The sequence below is a fragment of the Camelus dromedarius genome, chromosome 17, assembly GCF_036321535.1.
Source record: "Camelus dromedarius isolate mCamDro1 chromosome 17, mCamDro1.pat, whole genome shotgun sequence".
Lineage (NCBI taxonomy): Eukaryota > Metazoa > Chordata > Mammalia > Artiodactyla > Camelidae > Camelus > Camelus dromedarius.
The window spans coordinates 3,040,583-3,054,398 of NC_087452.1; the positions used below are offsets into that span (position 1 = coordinate 3,040,583).

The 13,816-nt window shown below is 59.6% G+C and overlaps 1 protein-coding gene across 4 annotated transcripts in view; it reads left to right on the top strand.

Annotated features, from left to right (window-relative positions):
• The window catches only part of SLC6A6 (solute carrier family 6 member 6), a 75,688-nt gene that overhangs the window by 49,386 nt on the left and 12,486 nt on the right, over positions 1–13,816 (top strand). For all 4 annotated transcript variants that reach the window (XM_031470987.2, XM_031470988.2, XM_064496203.1 and 1 more), the window contains 5 exons: positions 495–627; positions 7,177–7,311; positions 8,500–8,603; positions 8,730–8,854; positions 12,418–12,530. In XM_031470987.2, the coding sequence (XP_031326847.1) occupies positions 495–627; positions 7,177–7,311; positions 8,500–8,603; positions 8,730–8,854; positions 12,418–12,530 (610 nt within the window). The remainder of the gene's footprint in view (positions 1–494; positions 628–7,176; positions 7,312–8,499; positions 8,604–8,729; positions 8,855–12,417; positions 12,531–13,816) is intronic.

The window sequence follows — 13,816 nt, forward strand, 5'->3', positions numbered from 1 at the left end:
AACGGGGAGCGTAAAATAAAAGAGTGATAGGGCAGAGAATGTTGGGGGAGGGTAGATTCCCATTTTATAGATGAGGAGACTGGGATTGGGTGGTTGGGTAACTAACCCCAAGTCAGTGATGGTGGAGCCCAGATTGAACCCAGTGTTTGGCCCACAGTGTGCACTGAGGAAGAGTCTGCTGAAAATCAACCACACAGGAATCAGTGCCCATTTCACAGATGAGGAAACTGAGGCTCAGAGGTTTACTGTACTTGCCCGAGGCCTGGCTGGGTAGAGTCCAGGTTCGCCTGACTCAGGAGTCCGAACCCGCCCCTTGTTGGCATCCCCACACCGCTGTGACGTGGGGGTTAACTGTGCTCCGAGGCCACTGGCATTCCATGGCTTGGAGAGGTGAGGCGAGCTGTGCACGTGCAGCACCGCAGCCTGAGACCGGAGCCCCGGCTCTCCCTCCCGGGACCAGGCCCCGGCTGACCTGCGGTTCTGTTTGCTTGAAGGCGGAAAGTGCTGAGCCTGTCTTCTGGAATTAATGAACTGGGTGCTCTGAAGTGGGAACTCGCGCTCTGCCTGCTCCTCGTCTGGCTAGTCTGCTTCTTCTGCATCTGGAAGGGCGTCAAGTCCACGGGGAAGGTGAGTTGTGCTTCTGTCCCGCCCGCACCCCCGCAAGCCTTCCTGCTCAAAACTGGTGCTGAGAAACCAGTCCCCCCGGAGAACACAGAGCCCTGGTTTCCGCCCTTCGCCCATGCCATGGCGTAGATACTCCCACCGTGTCCGATTTCAAGTCCTTGGAGGTTTAACAGCCAGCTCAAACACTTCCTGAAAATTGAGCGGTCCGCCTTCTCGGGGCTGCCGCGCTCCCGCACGGCCCTGGTGCCCGTGTCAGGGAGCTGGCACAGCGCAGATGGGAGCAGATAGCAAACTGGTGTCGGCGATGCCGCTGTAAGTTAGCTGGTGTCTGTGCCGTTAATGACCGGCTGTTCACACGGACCTTTGCCGTATCCGCATCCCCTGGGAGCCTGTTAGAAATGCAGGCCGGTGGGCCAGCCCCAGACCTACGGAACCAGAAACTACATTTGAACCATGTCCCTCCGTAATCCAAACGCACACTGAGGTTTGAGAAGCACTGACTGGGACTTCCGCTGCTCAGTCAGATTAACTGAACCAGCTTACGTTTCCGCTGGTGACTAAGATGCTAGTTCTCTGGGCAGGCTTTCGCGGATGGCAGTCGTCCCCTCACAACCAAGATGTTAGTTGTTAACCGAAGTGTCAACCGTGACTGAAATCGGCTGCTGGTTAATAGGTTACACGATGGCCAGGATGTTAGCTGTTAACAGAGGCCGTAGCTGATAATTAAAATGTTAGCTCGTGGTTCAGGCTTTAGGTTTAGCTGCTGGATTGTCGGCAATGAAAACGTTAGCCTGTAGCGACGCTGTTACCTGTCAACAGGGCAGAGCAGTTACCTGACAACCAAGATCCTGGCGGGTGCCATGCTCGTTCCCATAACAAAGTCCCTGCAGAGGCTTCTGGTGGGTTCAGGCGTGAGCCCGACCCCAGGGCAGTAACTCAGCCACAGCACAGAGACTGGGTGATGTGCCTGTGCGTGCCCCCCCGCCCCGCCGTCCCCCCACCCTCCGTCGTTCGCATCTCAACAGAGAGGAAATCTCTTAAACGTCCAAACGCCTCCAGAGGTCAAGAGTCACTTCAGGTGGCGTTTGAGGTTCAGCCACGGGCAGTGGGTGAGGTCGCCTGGAAAATGGGGCCTTTGCTGCACCAGGACTTGGAATAAAGGACCAGGTCCTCCCCGGATGAGGAGACCCGTAGGCAGTCACGGGTCTGAACAGATCCTGGCAGCTACTCAGGCACCTGCCACGCGAGATCTGGGTCCCGGGTTGCCGAGGCAGCCTGCGCCCCCACCCCCTCTGCCTGTTTCTCTGGGCAGGGCCACCCATGACCCTAAAACCCAATCTGGAAAGGAAGCAGGCCAGGCTTCAGAAATCCGGACAGGCACACCCCCTGCTGACCTGGCCTGCCTGGACAGGCAGGAAGAGGGGACGCCGGTGACTCAGCACTCCTGTGTCCACCTGTGTCATCCCGTTTCCTCCTCCACCTTGTGTGCAAGCCATTTCCATTACACCCTCTCTTCAGACGGTGAGGGGACCGAGCTGGGAGAGGTTAAGGGACTTGTGCAAGGTCACCCCCTCCTCCCGAGCCTCAGTCTCCCCATCCAGAAAATGGGTGAGGCTTGAAACGAGGTGTTTGAAGCACCCAGCAACAGGCTTGTGCAGACTGGCAGTAAGCGCCAATTGCGGCTTCACGCTGCCTCCGGGTCCCCAGGTGGAGGCCAGTCTGTCGGGAAGTTCTCTGGACCCTGGGCCAGAGCAGTGATGTGGACGTGCTCACTTACGCACTCGTAATTCGAGCCACCTGGTGCTGAGGAATGGGGCCCCGGGACGTGCAGAGCTCCACAAACAGACAGAAATCCCTGCTGCTCAGGAGCGGACAAGCCCGCTGGTTGTAACAAGGTGACGTGTAAACTGTACAGGAGTCAGAGAGTGACAGGCACGATGCGGAGAACACTGTGGAGGGGAGGAGACCAGGAGTGCGGGGTGCAGTTTCACACTGCGTGGCCGGGGAGCACTCGCCCAGAAGCAGAAGCTGAAGGACGTGAGGGGTGAGCCATGGGCCTGTCTGGGGAGAGAACGGCCAGTGCAGAGGCCCCAAGGTGTGTCTGCCCAGACCCCTGGAGAGCCCCCCGTCTGATGGAGGAGGCTGACGTCCTCCAGGATCAGTGAGCAACGCTTGAAACACAAGCAGGGGCAGGAGGACAGAATCCAAGTGAAGAGGAGAGGGAGCCGGGCCGCACCTGTGGCGGGGTGACGACGTGACTTGCTGGAGGCCCCCCTGTGCACCCCCAGACAGGGTCCAGGCCCCCAGGGGCGGGCGTGGTTCCCAGAACAATAGCAGGTCCCAGGCCAGCCCAGAGAAGCCAAGACAAACACAGTTCGGCCCAGTGGCCTTCCTCGAGCTCCACGGCCGGCCTGCCTGCCTGCCCACCCGCCACCAGCCGCGACTTCCAGCCCTGGCCACAGACCAGGTTCACGGCTGCCGTGGGGTCTGGGTCCGCAGCCAGCGGGATGGCCTCTTCTTGGCCATGGCCTTGCTCCAGTGGCTGACCCTGGTCCAGCAAGGGGTGGATGGAGGGAGCAGCTGGGCCTGGGAGGCTCAGGACCCAAGTTCAAGTTGCTTTGCCTCTCTGAGTCTGTTTCCTTTTTTGTAATACTCAGCCTTCCAAGGGTCTGAAACTTGGCCCAGAATGTGCTGTGGCTTAATTCATTCAACAGATCGTGGTGGTGACAAGGATCGCACTCCTTGGCACGTGTGTGCCAGGCACCGTTCTCAGTGCTGATTACCAGCTCATGTAATTTCCTGGTATCTGAAGTGTGTGCAGCTATTAGTACATTTTACAGATGGGGAAATGGAGGTCCAGAGAGGTTAATTAACTTGTCCACGGTCACACAGCTTGTCAGTGGCCGAGCTAGGATTGGAACCTGGGCAGCCCAGCTCCCGACTTCAGTGCCCTGCCTCCTTCCACCTCCCAGTCATCACCTGCTCTCTGCCCTCAGCCCTGCGCTGGCCTGACTGTGTGTCCCTGCTCTCCCAGCACGGGAGGTCCAGAAAGTGCAGCCCAGTGGACCCAGAGCAGAGGACGGTCCCAGATGTGAGCACAGGTTGACCTCTCTGTTGCCAGCCTCCAGGGCAGCTCTTCCGTCCAGGGCTTAGAGATAAGCAGAGGTGGCAGACCTGGTTTGGGATCTCAGCTCTGCCCCCAGAGTCTGCATGACCGTGTGTGAGTCCCTTTCCCGCTCTGAGCCTTGGTTTCCCCTTGTGTGAAATGAGTCAGCCATGCCCCCTCTCCGCCTGACACACAGGGTGCGGTGAGGACCCTCGGGACCTGCCCAGTCGCTGAGCACAGACCTGGGGCCCCACGTCTCTGGGATGAGTGGCCCATGGTGCCCAGGCCTTCTCCCCAAAGGAAGCTCAGGGCAGCAGGAGACCGGCCTGTCTCCCTCGGGCCTGGCCGGCCACCCTCTTCCCACCGTCCCTAGGGAGTGAGGAAGCGTCGTCCTTGCAAGTTTCCAGGGCAATTAGGCCTCAGGGCTTTTGGGTCGAGGGCTCAGAGGAGCCACGGTGGTTTGCCAGCAAGAGTGGAAAAAACCATGTCCCGTGGCAAAGCCTGCTGGGCCCCCGCCAGAGGCCCACTGGCGGCGGCTGGCACCAGCCTCTCCCATGAGGGTCCCCGGGGAGTGACAGAGATGTTGAGAGAACGGCTCTCAGGAGCTTGTCCTCAGCGGCAAATTCTGCAAAACAAGCGTGTCTTTCCAAAGAGGAGGTGCAGTGGCGTGACGAGGGGCGGGGTGTCCTGGGTTCGGGGAAGACCAGCAGGGACATAAAGACCCTGGGACCCTGAGGCCAGCCGGCCGGGATCCAGCCCCTCCTCTGCCACCTACCAGCCCCGGGACCCCGGGCAGCTGACGTCCCCTCTCTGGGCCCCCGTTTCCTCCCCTAGAAGATGCAGGTGGTAATAGTCCCACTTGTTCAAGTTGTGAGGGCAGGTTGACATGCACAGGGCTCTTAGTGCCACTTAAGTGCTCGTGAAATAAATTAAATACGTGGAAGCGAGGGAAGCCACCCCCACCCCGGGAGGGGTCCTGTGTCCCTGACACAAAGCCTCTGGCCACAGCCGGGCCGCCCAGCCCAGGGGGGCCCGGCGGCTTTGAAGTGGCGCCCTCCGCCCCGCCTGCTGTCAGCAGCCATTGTCCTCCCGGGGCCGGGGGTGGGGGCTGGCGGCCTGTCCTGTCCTGTCCACAGGAAGGGAGGAGCGGCCGGCTGGTCTTCATTCTTCTGTCACCCCTTCTGTGGCTTCCTGACCCACCCCACCCTCCACGTCTGCCTCTGGTCCTTGGGGCATGGGGGGTTCCCTGTCTCAGGAGAAGATAATCAGGGTGGCTGGGGAAACTGAGGCCTGGGGGAGAGGGGTGTCCAGAGAGGGGGCTGCCGAGGCGGGAGGAGGGCCAGCCCTTTCGGCCTGGGGTGCCCACCGCTAGGGTGAGTAGAGAAGCTGAGGCCAAGCCGCCACCCTGGGAGGGGGCAGAAGCAGATACGAACCCCAGTCTGGGCGACCCTCTGGGCCATGCCACCTCTCCCACTGGAGCAGCCAAGCTGGCAGCTAGGGAAGCGAAGCCCAGAGCGGGGCAGCAGCTTGCCCAAGGCCTCACAGCAGGCCTGCCGCTGAGCCTGAGTTCTGGTCTGAGCCCTAGGCCTCTGGGCGGCCCAGCCCCCCCCTCTGGCCTTCTGGAGGATTGAATGAAACTCCAGATGTTTAGGGCTTTTTCCTGCTGTGCTGTCACTGGAGGGGGCTCAAGGGCACGTCCCTGCTCTGCCGCTTGAGCGCTGTGTGACCAGTGGGCAGGAGATGACTCTCTGGTCCTCAGTTTCCTTGCCTTCAAGATGGGGATGGTAATAAAGCCTAGCTCCAAGGGTTAGGGCAGGACCAGGGCAGAGTGGGCAGCTCCAGGTACACAGTGAGCGCTCAGCAAGTGCTGGCTGGCGGCGCTGACAGGGCAGCGGGGCCGGCGGCGCTGAGGGCTTCCTTCCTGCCCTTTTCCAAAGCCCCCTTCTGGGTGCTGCTGCTCAAAGGAATGGCGGCTGCCAGAGAACTGTGCCCCATCGAGACTCCTGTGCCAGCTAGGTGAGGACCATGCCCTGTCACCATCCGTTGGTGCCCATTACCTGCCTGGGTCCCAGAAGTGCCCTGCAGTGTCCTGGCCCTGCCCCTCCCCCACACCACGGGCACCTTCATCCTGCCCTCTGGACCTCAGTTTCCTCACCTGTGAGATGGGCACGTTAGCCGTGCAGCGATTCCTCCCTGGCCCCCGGCCCTCAAGGCCTTCAGGAGTCTGTGAGCTAGTCCTGGCATTACCTCTGGTCGCCGTGGACGTCCAGCGTGTCCCGCGCCACCTCAGCCCTCCCTCTGGCAGCAGGGCGGCCAGCGCACCGATCTGGAGGTGTTGTGAGGCTGAAGTGGGCTGGTGCCCGAGGAGGCAGGGCTCAGCCAGCGCCCTGCTGGAAGTACCAGGGTTTCACTGTCCATTCAGCCAGGCACCTTTGAGCTCCTCCTGGGCACGAACCCTGCCTGGAAACGTCTGTTGAAGACAAAGGTGGGAAAATCCATCCATGAACTGAGGCCACAGGATGTTTGGAGGCCGGTGCTTTTAGGACGGGGGAGGTGGAGGAAAGTAGGGCAGGGCCCTTGGGGATGGAAAGGCCTGGCCCCAGCCTTTCTGGGCCCCACCTTGCACTGACCTGGACCTGCCCGGGACGTGCTGTGCGAACCAGGGGTGGCCGTGGGCCTCCTGCAGCCCCAAGGAGGTAGACGGCTTCCCATCCTGGCTGAGGGGTTTCAGAGGCCTCATTTCCTCTCCAGAAGTTCCCATGTGTTTCCTGCACAATCATGTTGCCAACCACAGGCCCCATTTCTTGAGCGTCTAAGTGCTGGGCTCTGTTTTAATGGTGTTCCGAGCATCATTCCATTGAATCCTCGCCTCACCACTTAATGAGGGCCTTCTGTTACCCTTATCTCCATTTTATACATGAGACAACAGGTCCAGAGAGGTTACGCATCATGCCCAAGATCACACAGCACGTGAGGGAACAGAGCAGGGATTTGAACCCACACTTACTTGATTCTGAACCACGAGTCGTACTGGCAGTTGCAATGTAAGCTGATACACACCAAGTGCTGACGGCCCACCTCTGGGCTCCTCCTTTTGCCTTCACACTTGATAGCATTTTCCTCTACCCACTAGAATGTCAGTTCCATGAGGGCAGGGATTTGTTCTCTGTTTGGTCCACCACTGTATTTCCAGGGCCTAGTAAATGTTTGCAGGATTTTTCAATTAACTGAAACTCAGTAAATATGTGAGGTAGGTAGTTGCATTATACCCAGGTTATAGGTGAGGCACCCGAGGCCCAGAGAGGGTCAGCCATCTGCCCAAGGTCACCCAGCAGGAGAAATGCCAAGCTCGGTTTCAGAACTGCCGCCCTGGAGAGGATGACGTGCGAGTCTAACAGCAGCAGGCGATGCCGCGGGCCCCCCTGAGCCTCTCTTGTCCCTCGCAGGTCGTCTACTTCACCGCCACCTTCCCGTTCGCTATGCTGCTGGTGCTGCTGGTGCGCGGACTGACACTGCCCGGCGCGGGTGAGGGCATCAAGTTCTACCTGTACCCCGACATTAGCCGCCTCGAGGACCCACAGGTACTGCGGGCCAGCCCGGCCTCCCTCCCTCCCAGGGCGGGGCGCGGGGGGAGTGGGCTGCGGCCCAGCGCCCATGGTTCTCGGCGCACAGATCCGGCCGGGCCAGCAGCACCAGGCCCTTTTCCGCTGGGCCGTGGCAGGTGCTTCACTGTGCTCGTGGGCCGTGCCGGCTGCGTGTCATTCCGTGTAGAGGACTCCTGAGGCCGGCCAATTATAGAGGCTTCTTTAGGCAGCACCAAGCCAGGTAAGGAGACAAGTCTTCATGAGCCGGCCTCCTCCTCTGCCCGCAGTGGCCTTGAGGGCTGCATCATGGGGATGGGAGAGTCGGCCCAAGAGAGCTGCGGGCTTCCTTGTCTGCAGCCAGAATTCAGAGCTGGTGGCCTCTTGGAAGGTGGAGGGGCGATACTGAACGTCCGCCTTGAGGCACTCAGCCATGTGACCACAAGGGGTTGGAAAAATCCTTGGAGATTTTATTGGCCCATCTGGGGAGCTTTGTCCTCAGCCTTCAGGTTGCCCCCAAGGGTCTGTGCTGCTTCGGGTCTCCTCCCCGCTGTCCTCTCGCCCTGGGTCGCAGGTAGGTGGGAGGGGCTTGGCCATCATCAGAGGACAGCTGTGAAGGCAGCTCTGTGGCTGTCAGGACCTTCTTGATGAAGGTTCTGGAAAACAGCTTTGCCTGCAGAATCCATTCGGGAATTCCTCCTCCTTCCAACCCAGGGTTCCCCAGACAATAACACTTAGGTAATGATAGCAGCCTTGACCTACAGACTACCGTGTGTCTGGCACTGGGCTAAATCTTAACTCTTTAAACCTACAAAATAGTGCTGTAGAGTAGGGCAGTGGAGCCCATTTTACAGATGTGAAAACTGAGGCTCTAGAAGTCATAAATTTTTTGCCCATCATCATTCCATAGTTGGAATCCAGATCCATCTGCTCCAAAAGCTCAGCCTCTTAACCCTGATGCTGAGTGACTGGGGGGGTTTCTTAGACTTCTGGGGTTCCTTGCAGCTCAGCATTGTCTTGAAAGGCGCCATGGATTCCAGCCCAGATGCTCCAATTGCAACGAGAAACTGCACACTTTGAGGCGCAGTCCTCAGGGCCCCAGGGGCCAGGGGCCCGCACCCCCTCCTCCAGGCAGCTGGCCCTAACACCTGCCTCTCTCCTTGCCGCCCCCTCCCCCGCACCCCACAGGTCTGGATCGACGCTGGGACCCAAATATTCTTTTCCTATGCCATCTGCCTGGGGGCCATGACCTCGCTGGGGAGCTACAACAAGTACAAGTACAACTCGTACAGGCAAGTGTCGCGCCGGCGGGCCTGGCGGGCCTTAGGAAGGATGATGTTTAAAGAGAAGAGAGAAGTAGGGAGCGTGGCTTCCTCGTGCTGTGAATTAACTTGCTCCCTGACATATGTGTAACATAGGGACTGTATGCTGCTGGGATGCCTGAACAGTGGTACCAGTTTTGTGTCTGGCTTCGCAATTTTTTCCATCCTGGGCTTCATGGCACAAGAGCAAGGGGTGGACATTGCTGATGTGGCTGAGTCAGGTATGGTGGTATCGGTGGCAGTGGTGGTGGGCACTGCCACCTAGTGTGTAAGATGAGTACTGCAGGCATGAAGCCAGACCCCCAGGGGGCTTGGGGGGGGGGACGAGCCTGGTTTCCGAAATGGACCCCCCCCCACCAAGATGTCCCCCAAGTATCAAAGAGTAAAAAAGCTAAATTTTAAACACTTTCATTGCAATTTGGCCACGGGGCGGCAGAAACATGGGGGGGTTTCGTTAAGTCAGGGAACATTTAGCTACTTCCACGTGGTATTTCCCCTCCTCGTCCTTCCCCAGCAGACTCCTGGTTTCAGCAACAGAAACCACTTTCCTAAATTAGGCCCAATTCAGCCACCAGTCGGCATCCATCACCGCCTTCTCAGCTTCCATTTCTGTATTTTGCACTTTGCTCCCAGCACGCCCCGCTAAGCGAACCCATGCGTCCATTCCACAGAGGTGGCTGGTTTGCTGAGCCTCTGCCCTGTGTGTATTGTCGGGGCGCCATCACCCCCCACCTCAGGGTGTGGGCCCCGTTGGCTCCCCACAAGACACCTACAAGTGGAGAGTCTTAGAATCGCAGGGTCTGCAAAGCCTGGGGTCTTAAGCTGGGATCCTGAGACTCCAGCAAGAGGGTGCTAGAACCTGGGAATTGTGAGGTCCTCAGTAGCTAGAATCCCAGAGCCCCAGGAGCCAGGTGCCCTGGTTTAGGAAGTACCCCTGGGCACTGCCAGGCCTGGGCCTGCAGCTCTGAAGCTGCAGGGCCTTCGATGTGGGAGTGGGACCCTTGCGTTCCCAGGACCCTCGAGGTCCACCTTTCCGGCTTCTCTGCCCTCCTCCCATCCTGCCCAGGTACCTTGGAGGGTGGTCCTTGTTTCATAGCCTGGCCTCCTGACTTGTCACGGCCTCTCTGGGGCCACTAGGAGGCAGGTGAGGGCTCTGGGCTGCAGCTCCTCCCTGGCCCAGAGGACAGCGCGGGGCCCTAACCCCAGGGACCACAGACCAGGATCAAGCACAGCCTGAATCCCCACTTGGCGTTGCCCTAGCCCTTGTTGGAAACAATGGTCAGCGTCCTAGCTCCTCAGCCAGAGAACCCTAGTGTCGGCGGGTCGGGGGAGCCTCCACATCGTGCATTCAGATGTCGGCTCCACAAATGAAGCCAATGGCTTAACAGCAAGGGCCTTGCATGGGGCTGGTCAGGGCCAGGGCTGGGGTCGCCTGGGCAGGGCACACACCACGTGCTGGACAGGCCCCTTGACATGAGGGTGTCCCTCACCCCCAGCTTCCCCACTGAGCCCTGGACACATGTGATAGCCCCTGGCCCTTCCCGTGTGAGATGACATCTGGGTTCGTCTGACTCTCAGAGCCCCAGACCCCGCTTCCCTCCTTACTTGGAGAAGATGCTCGCTGCCCCGCCCCAACCTCCTGCCCCTACTGCTGCAGGACAAGCTTGGCCAGGCTGTGCCTCGGCCCCACGCATCTCTCCACTGCCCCCGATCCCAAGGCACACCTTCAGATGCAGTTTTCCTTCTCTGAGAGCCCCAAAAGGCAGGCCAGAGACCGAGGACACAGAACGTAATTCCAGAAGCGAGCTGCCCCTCCCCGTGTGGGAGTTCGGCAGAGAAATGAAGGGGAGACACTTGACGCCTCCGTTGCAGAAGGCTGTTTTCAGTTGAGGGCTTGCCAACAGACTCCGATTGGTAACCGTCAAGAGCACGGCAGGAATTTGGCAGCGGGAGGGGGCCTATCAGTGTGTGAAACAGATCTTTCTCTGTGGACAGCTGGCTACTTTTGCACGTGTAGACATCGTGAAGCTAAGTTGTTTCTTATTCCCGTCCACTTCAAAGACTTTGTCGTTTATCCCCGACGGTGATGTCTGAACAGCCCGACACATCAAGGGTGATTATTTCGCTAATAAGCTTTTAACAAGCACCATATTGAGCGAAGTGCATTGGAACAAGATCATCATTTAGCCGAACGGAGTGCAAATGAAGCGTAGCGCGGGGCGTCTCCGCTGCCCCAGGGGCTCCCGCGGCTGCGGTGCCCCCCGGCTTCTCTCTCTAGTTCGTGCGCTCTGAGGGAAAGGCGCTCAGACCCCTCTCCCGGAGGCTGGCTTGAGAAAGGCAAAACTCAAATACAGAAACAGCGCGTTGAGAACCTCCCCAGCCCGGCGGGCGGGCAGGGGTGGGGTGGGGGCTCCATTTTACATCTGTCTCGCAGCGGCTGGACCGCGTCCTCCCCAGGGCCACCTACTGGCCTCGCAGGAGCTGGTGCGCGGCCCCGGGCACCCAGCCAGGGGGAGACAGGGCTTTGGGGGTGAGGCCGGCACCTTCCATCTCTCCTGGGGGTTTCCCACCATCGCCGCCAAGGACGTGGTCTCCGGCACGGTCACCGCCGGGCTTCCCCACGTCAGGGACTCTGCACTAAAAGGACGCACCCTCTCGCCGCCACACATGCCCTTAACGCTGTGCGATGTGGTTTCTGGCTCCAAGTTATTTCAAAGTTTTTTTTTTCCCCCATTCTTAGACCATTCCTTTGGTTTCTGATACCTGTTTTAAATACCCTGTTGTCCAGCCTCTTTTGTTTCACATTTCTTGACTTTTTTTTTTTAAGTTGTGGATTTTACTTTTTTTTCTTTTTTTCCAGCCCATGCCCTTCAGGCCTCCTTTCTTTTGCAACTCTCCACCGCCTCCTGGCCCCACAGGTCTCATTCACAGCTCGGTCCCTCCCAGGCCCTGGCTGGAGGCAGGATGGGCCGTTTGCAGCCGGAGCACCCTCCCCTCCCCTTCCCTCAGAGCTCGCAGGGCTCTTATCTCCCAAGCCTGCCTCCGGTTCCGTCAGGGTCCTCCCTGAGAATATGGGCCAGAGGAGCCTCCTTGGGACTCATTTACGGGAACCTGCCCCGCACCTGTTGGGGGGCAGACAGAGGCCCCACGAGGGCAGGTGATGATGTTACGAGGAGGAGGTGGGATAAGGACTGGACTGCAGTCTGGGGCCGGGCTCCCAGCCTGGGGTCTCACCCCAACTCCCTCTGGCTTTGGGTCTTGGATCTGCCGGTGCTCCCGGGGGCCACCCAGACGTACCCCAAAGAGACATCGGCCCCACAGGGCATGGTTCTGTATTCTTTTTCTTGCCACTCACACAGTGTTTTCATAGAAACCTTTTCTTTGCAAACAAGGCGTTAGTGGTCAGATAACCAGAATGCTCCCCGTTTTTGCTTCCTTCCAGCAAACTTTGGTGTGGTTCTCTGGTTTGGGGGAGGGCCCCCTTTTCTGAGTCCCAGGCTCTGTCCCATTTCCTGCCTCCATCACCAGCATCCGCTTGGAATCTGGCGTGCGAGGAGGCCAGTTTGCTGCTGCGTAGGAGACAGATGCTAAAACGGGGCCCCGCCTGAGCCCCGGCGCGTCCCGCCCAGAGTGGGACAGGCCTGGTCTCTCCCCCTAGGCGGGACCCTGCATTTGGGGTTTGGGGGACCTGCCTCAGACCCAAGTGTCTTGTGTGTCTCTGGCGCTGTGGGCAGCTCTGGCGCTGATGCCCCGCCCTCTGCCCCCCATCTTCTCTTCCCTCTAGGTCCTGGCCTGGCCTTCATCGCCTACCCGAAAGCCGTGACGATGATGCCGCTGCCCACCTTCTGGTCCATCCTTTTCTTTATCATGCTTCTCTTGCTGGGACTGGATAGCCAGGTAGGTAGGAAGCATGGGATGGCCCCCGGGGGGACCATGCCCCCTCCCCCAGGAAGCCCGGTTTGGGAAGTCTCCTTCTTTGTGCTGTGAGTGGGGTGGTCACACCCTTCCCAGCCTCACATCAGGCCTGCAGCAGCTTTGGCTGGGGAGGGTTCCTCCAGGACCCCCAGGACGTGGCCCGCCCCAGAGCTCAAGTCTCCAACCTCAGCGAGGGAAACGGATGACTGAGGGGTGTGGTCAGGAGGGAGCTGGGCAGGGAGGGGGACTAGCAGGAGGAGACCGGACAGTAACAGTGCATCCCCAGGAGGCCCACGGGCTGGGTGGGCGAGGGGCCAGCACCTCTGCCTGGGGCACGAGGTGGTCACTGGCCAGGCCGTTACTGAGAGTCCTGAGTGTGGCCAGCGGGCCGTGTTGTGTGCTTCCTAAACCTGCAGCGCTGGGGACCTCGCTAAGCCCACCCTGCCCTCCAGCCGCCCTGGCTTTCTGCCCTACCCCCCAGGCAGGACTCCACCTCCACCTCTTAACCCCCACATCCCATCCCTCCAGGGCTCAGGCCTCCCCCGGCTCAGTGTGTCACTGAGAGCCTGCTGGGGCTGCGTCTGGAGCACCAGTGCCCTGCCCACCTCGCTGCTTTGTGTCACTGAATGTGTTTCCCCACGCTCTGAGCCTCAGTTTCCTCATCTGGTAAATGGGTATGACTATCCCTGTGTTGCTTTCCGCAGAGGGCCCAGCGCCAGGCCTGAGGGAGAGTGGCCAGCAGTGCTCAGAGGGCACTGCGTGCAGGCCTCATGACAATGGTTCAGAGCACGGGTGGGGCTCCAGGGGTGGGGAGTTGAGGTGTGCAAGGCGGGCCAGTAGTGTGCCCAGGGCTGCCGACCTCTGAGGTCTGTCCCTGAAAGGCAGGCATTTTTCAGCCTCGTGTGTGGGCCGGGGGTCCGCTGCAGCTTCTGAGTCAGTGCCCAGGTTCCCCGGGGACTTGGAGCTGGGGAGGAGGAAGGTCTTCGGAGGTGAGACAGCAGAGAGGAGACCATCCACTAGCAAGGTCGAGAGCAGAGTGAAGGATTTGGCAGAAGGAGGACCAGGAGAAGCAGCGAAGACGGAAGGAAAGCATTTGGGGACTGAAAACCAGACCCAGTTGCTCACAGGCCGAGCTGTGTGAATAGCAGGACGTCTCCGTCAGTCATTCCCAGTCAGTGAGCCTGGCCTTCGGAGGCCCTAGGCACACGGCTTTCATACCTCCTCCCAGAGCTCCAAGTGAGAGCTAAAAGCAGAGCCAGGAAGTGGTT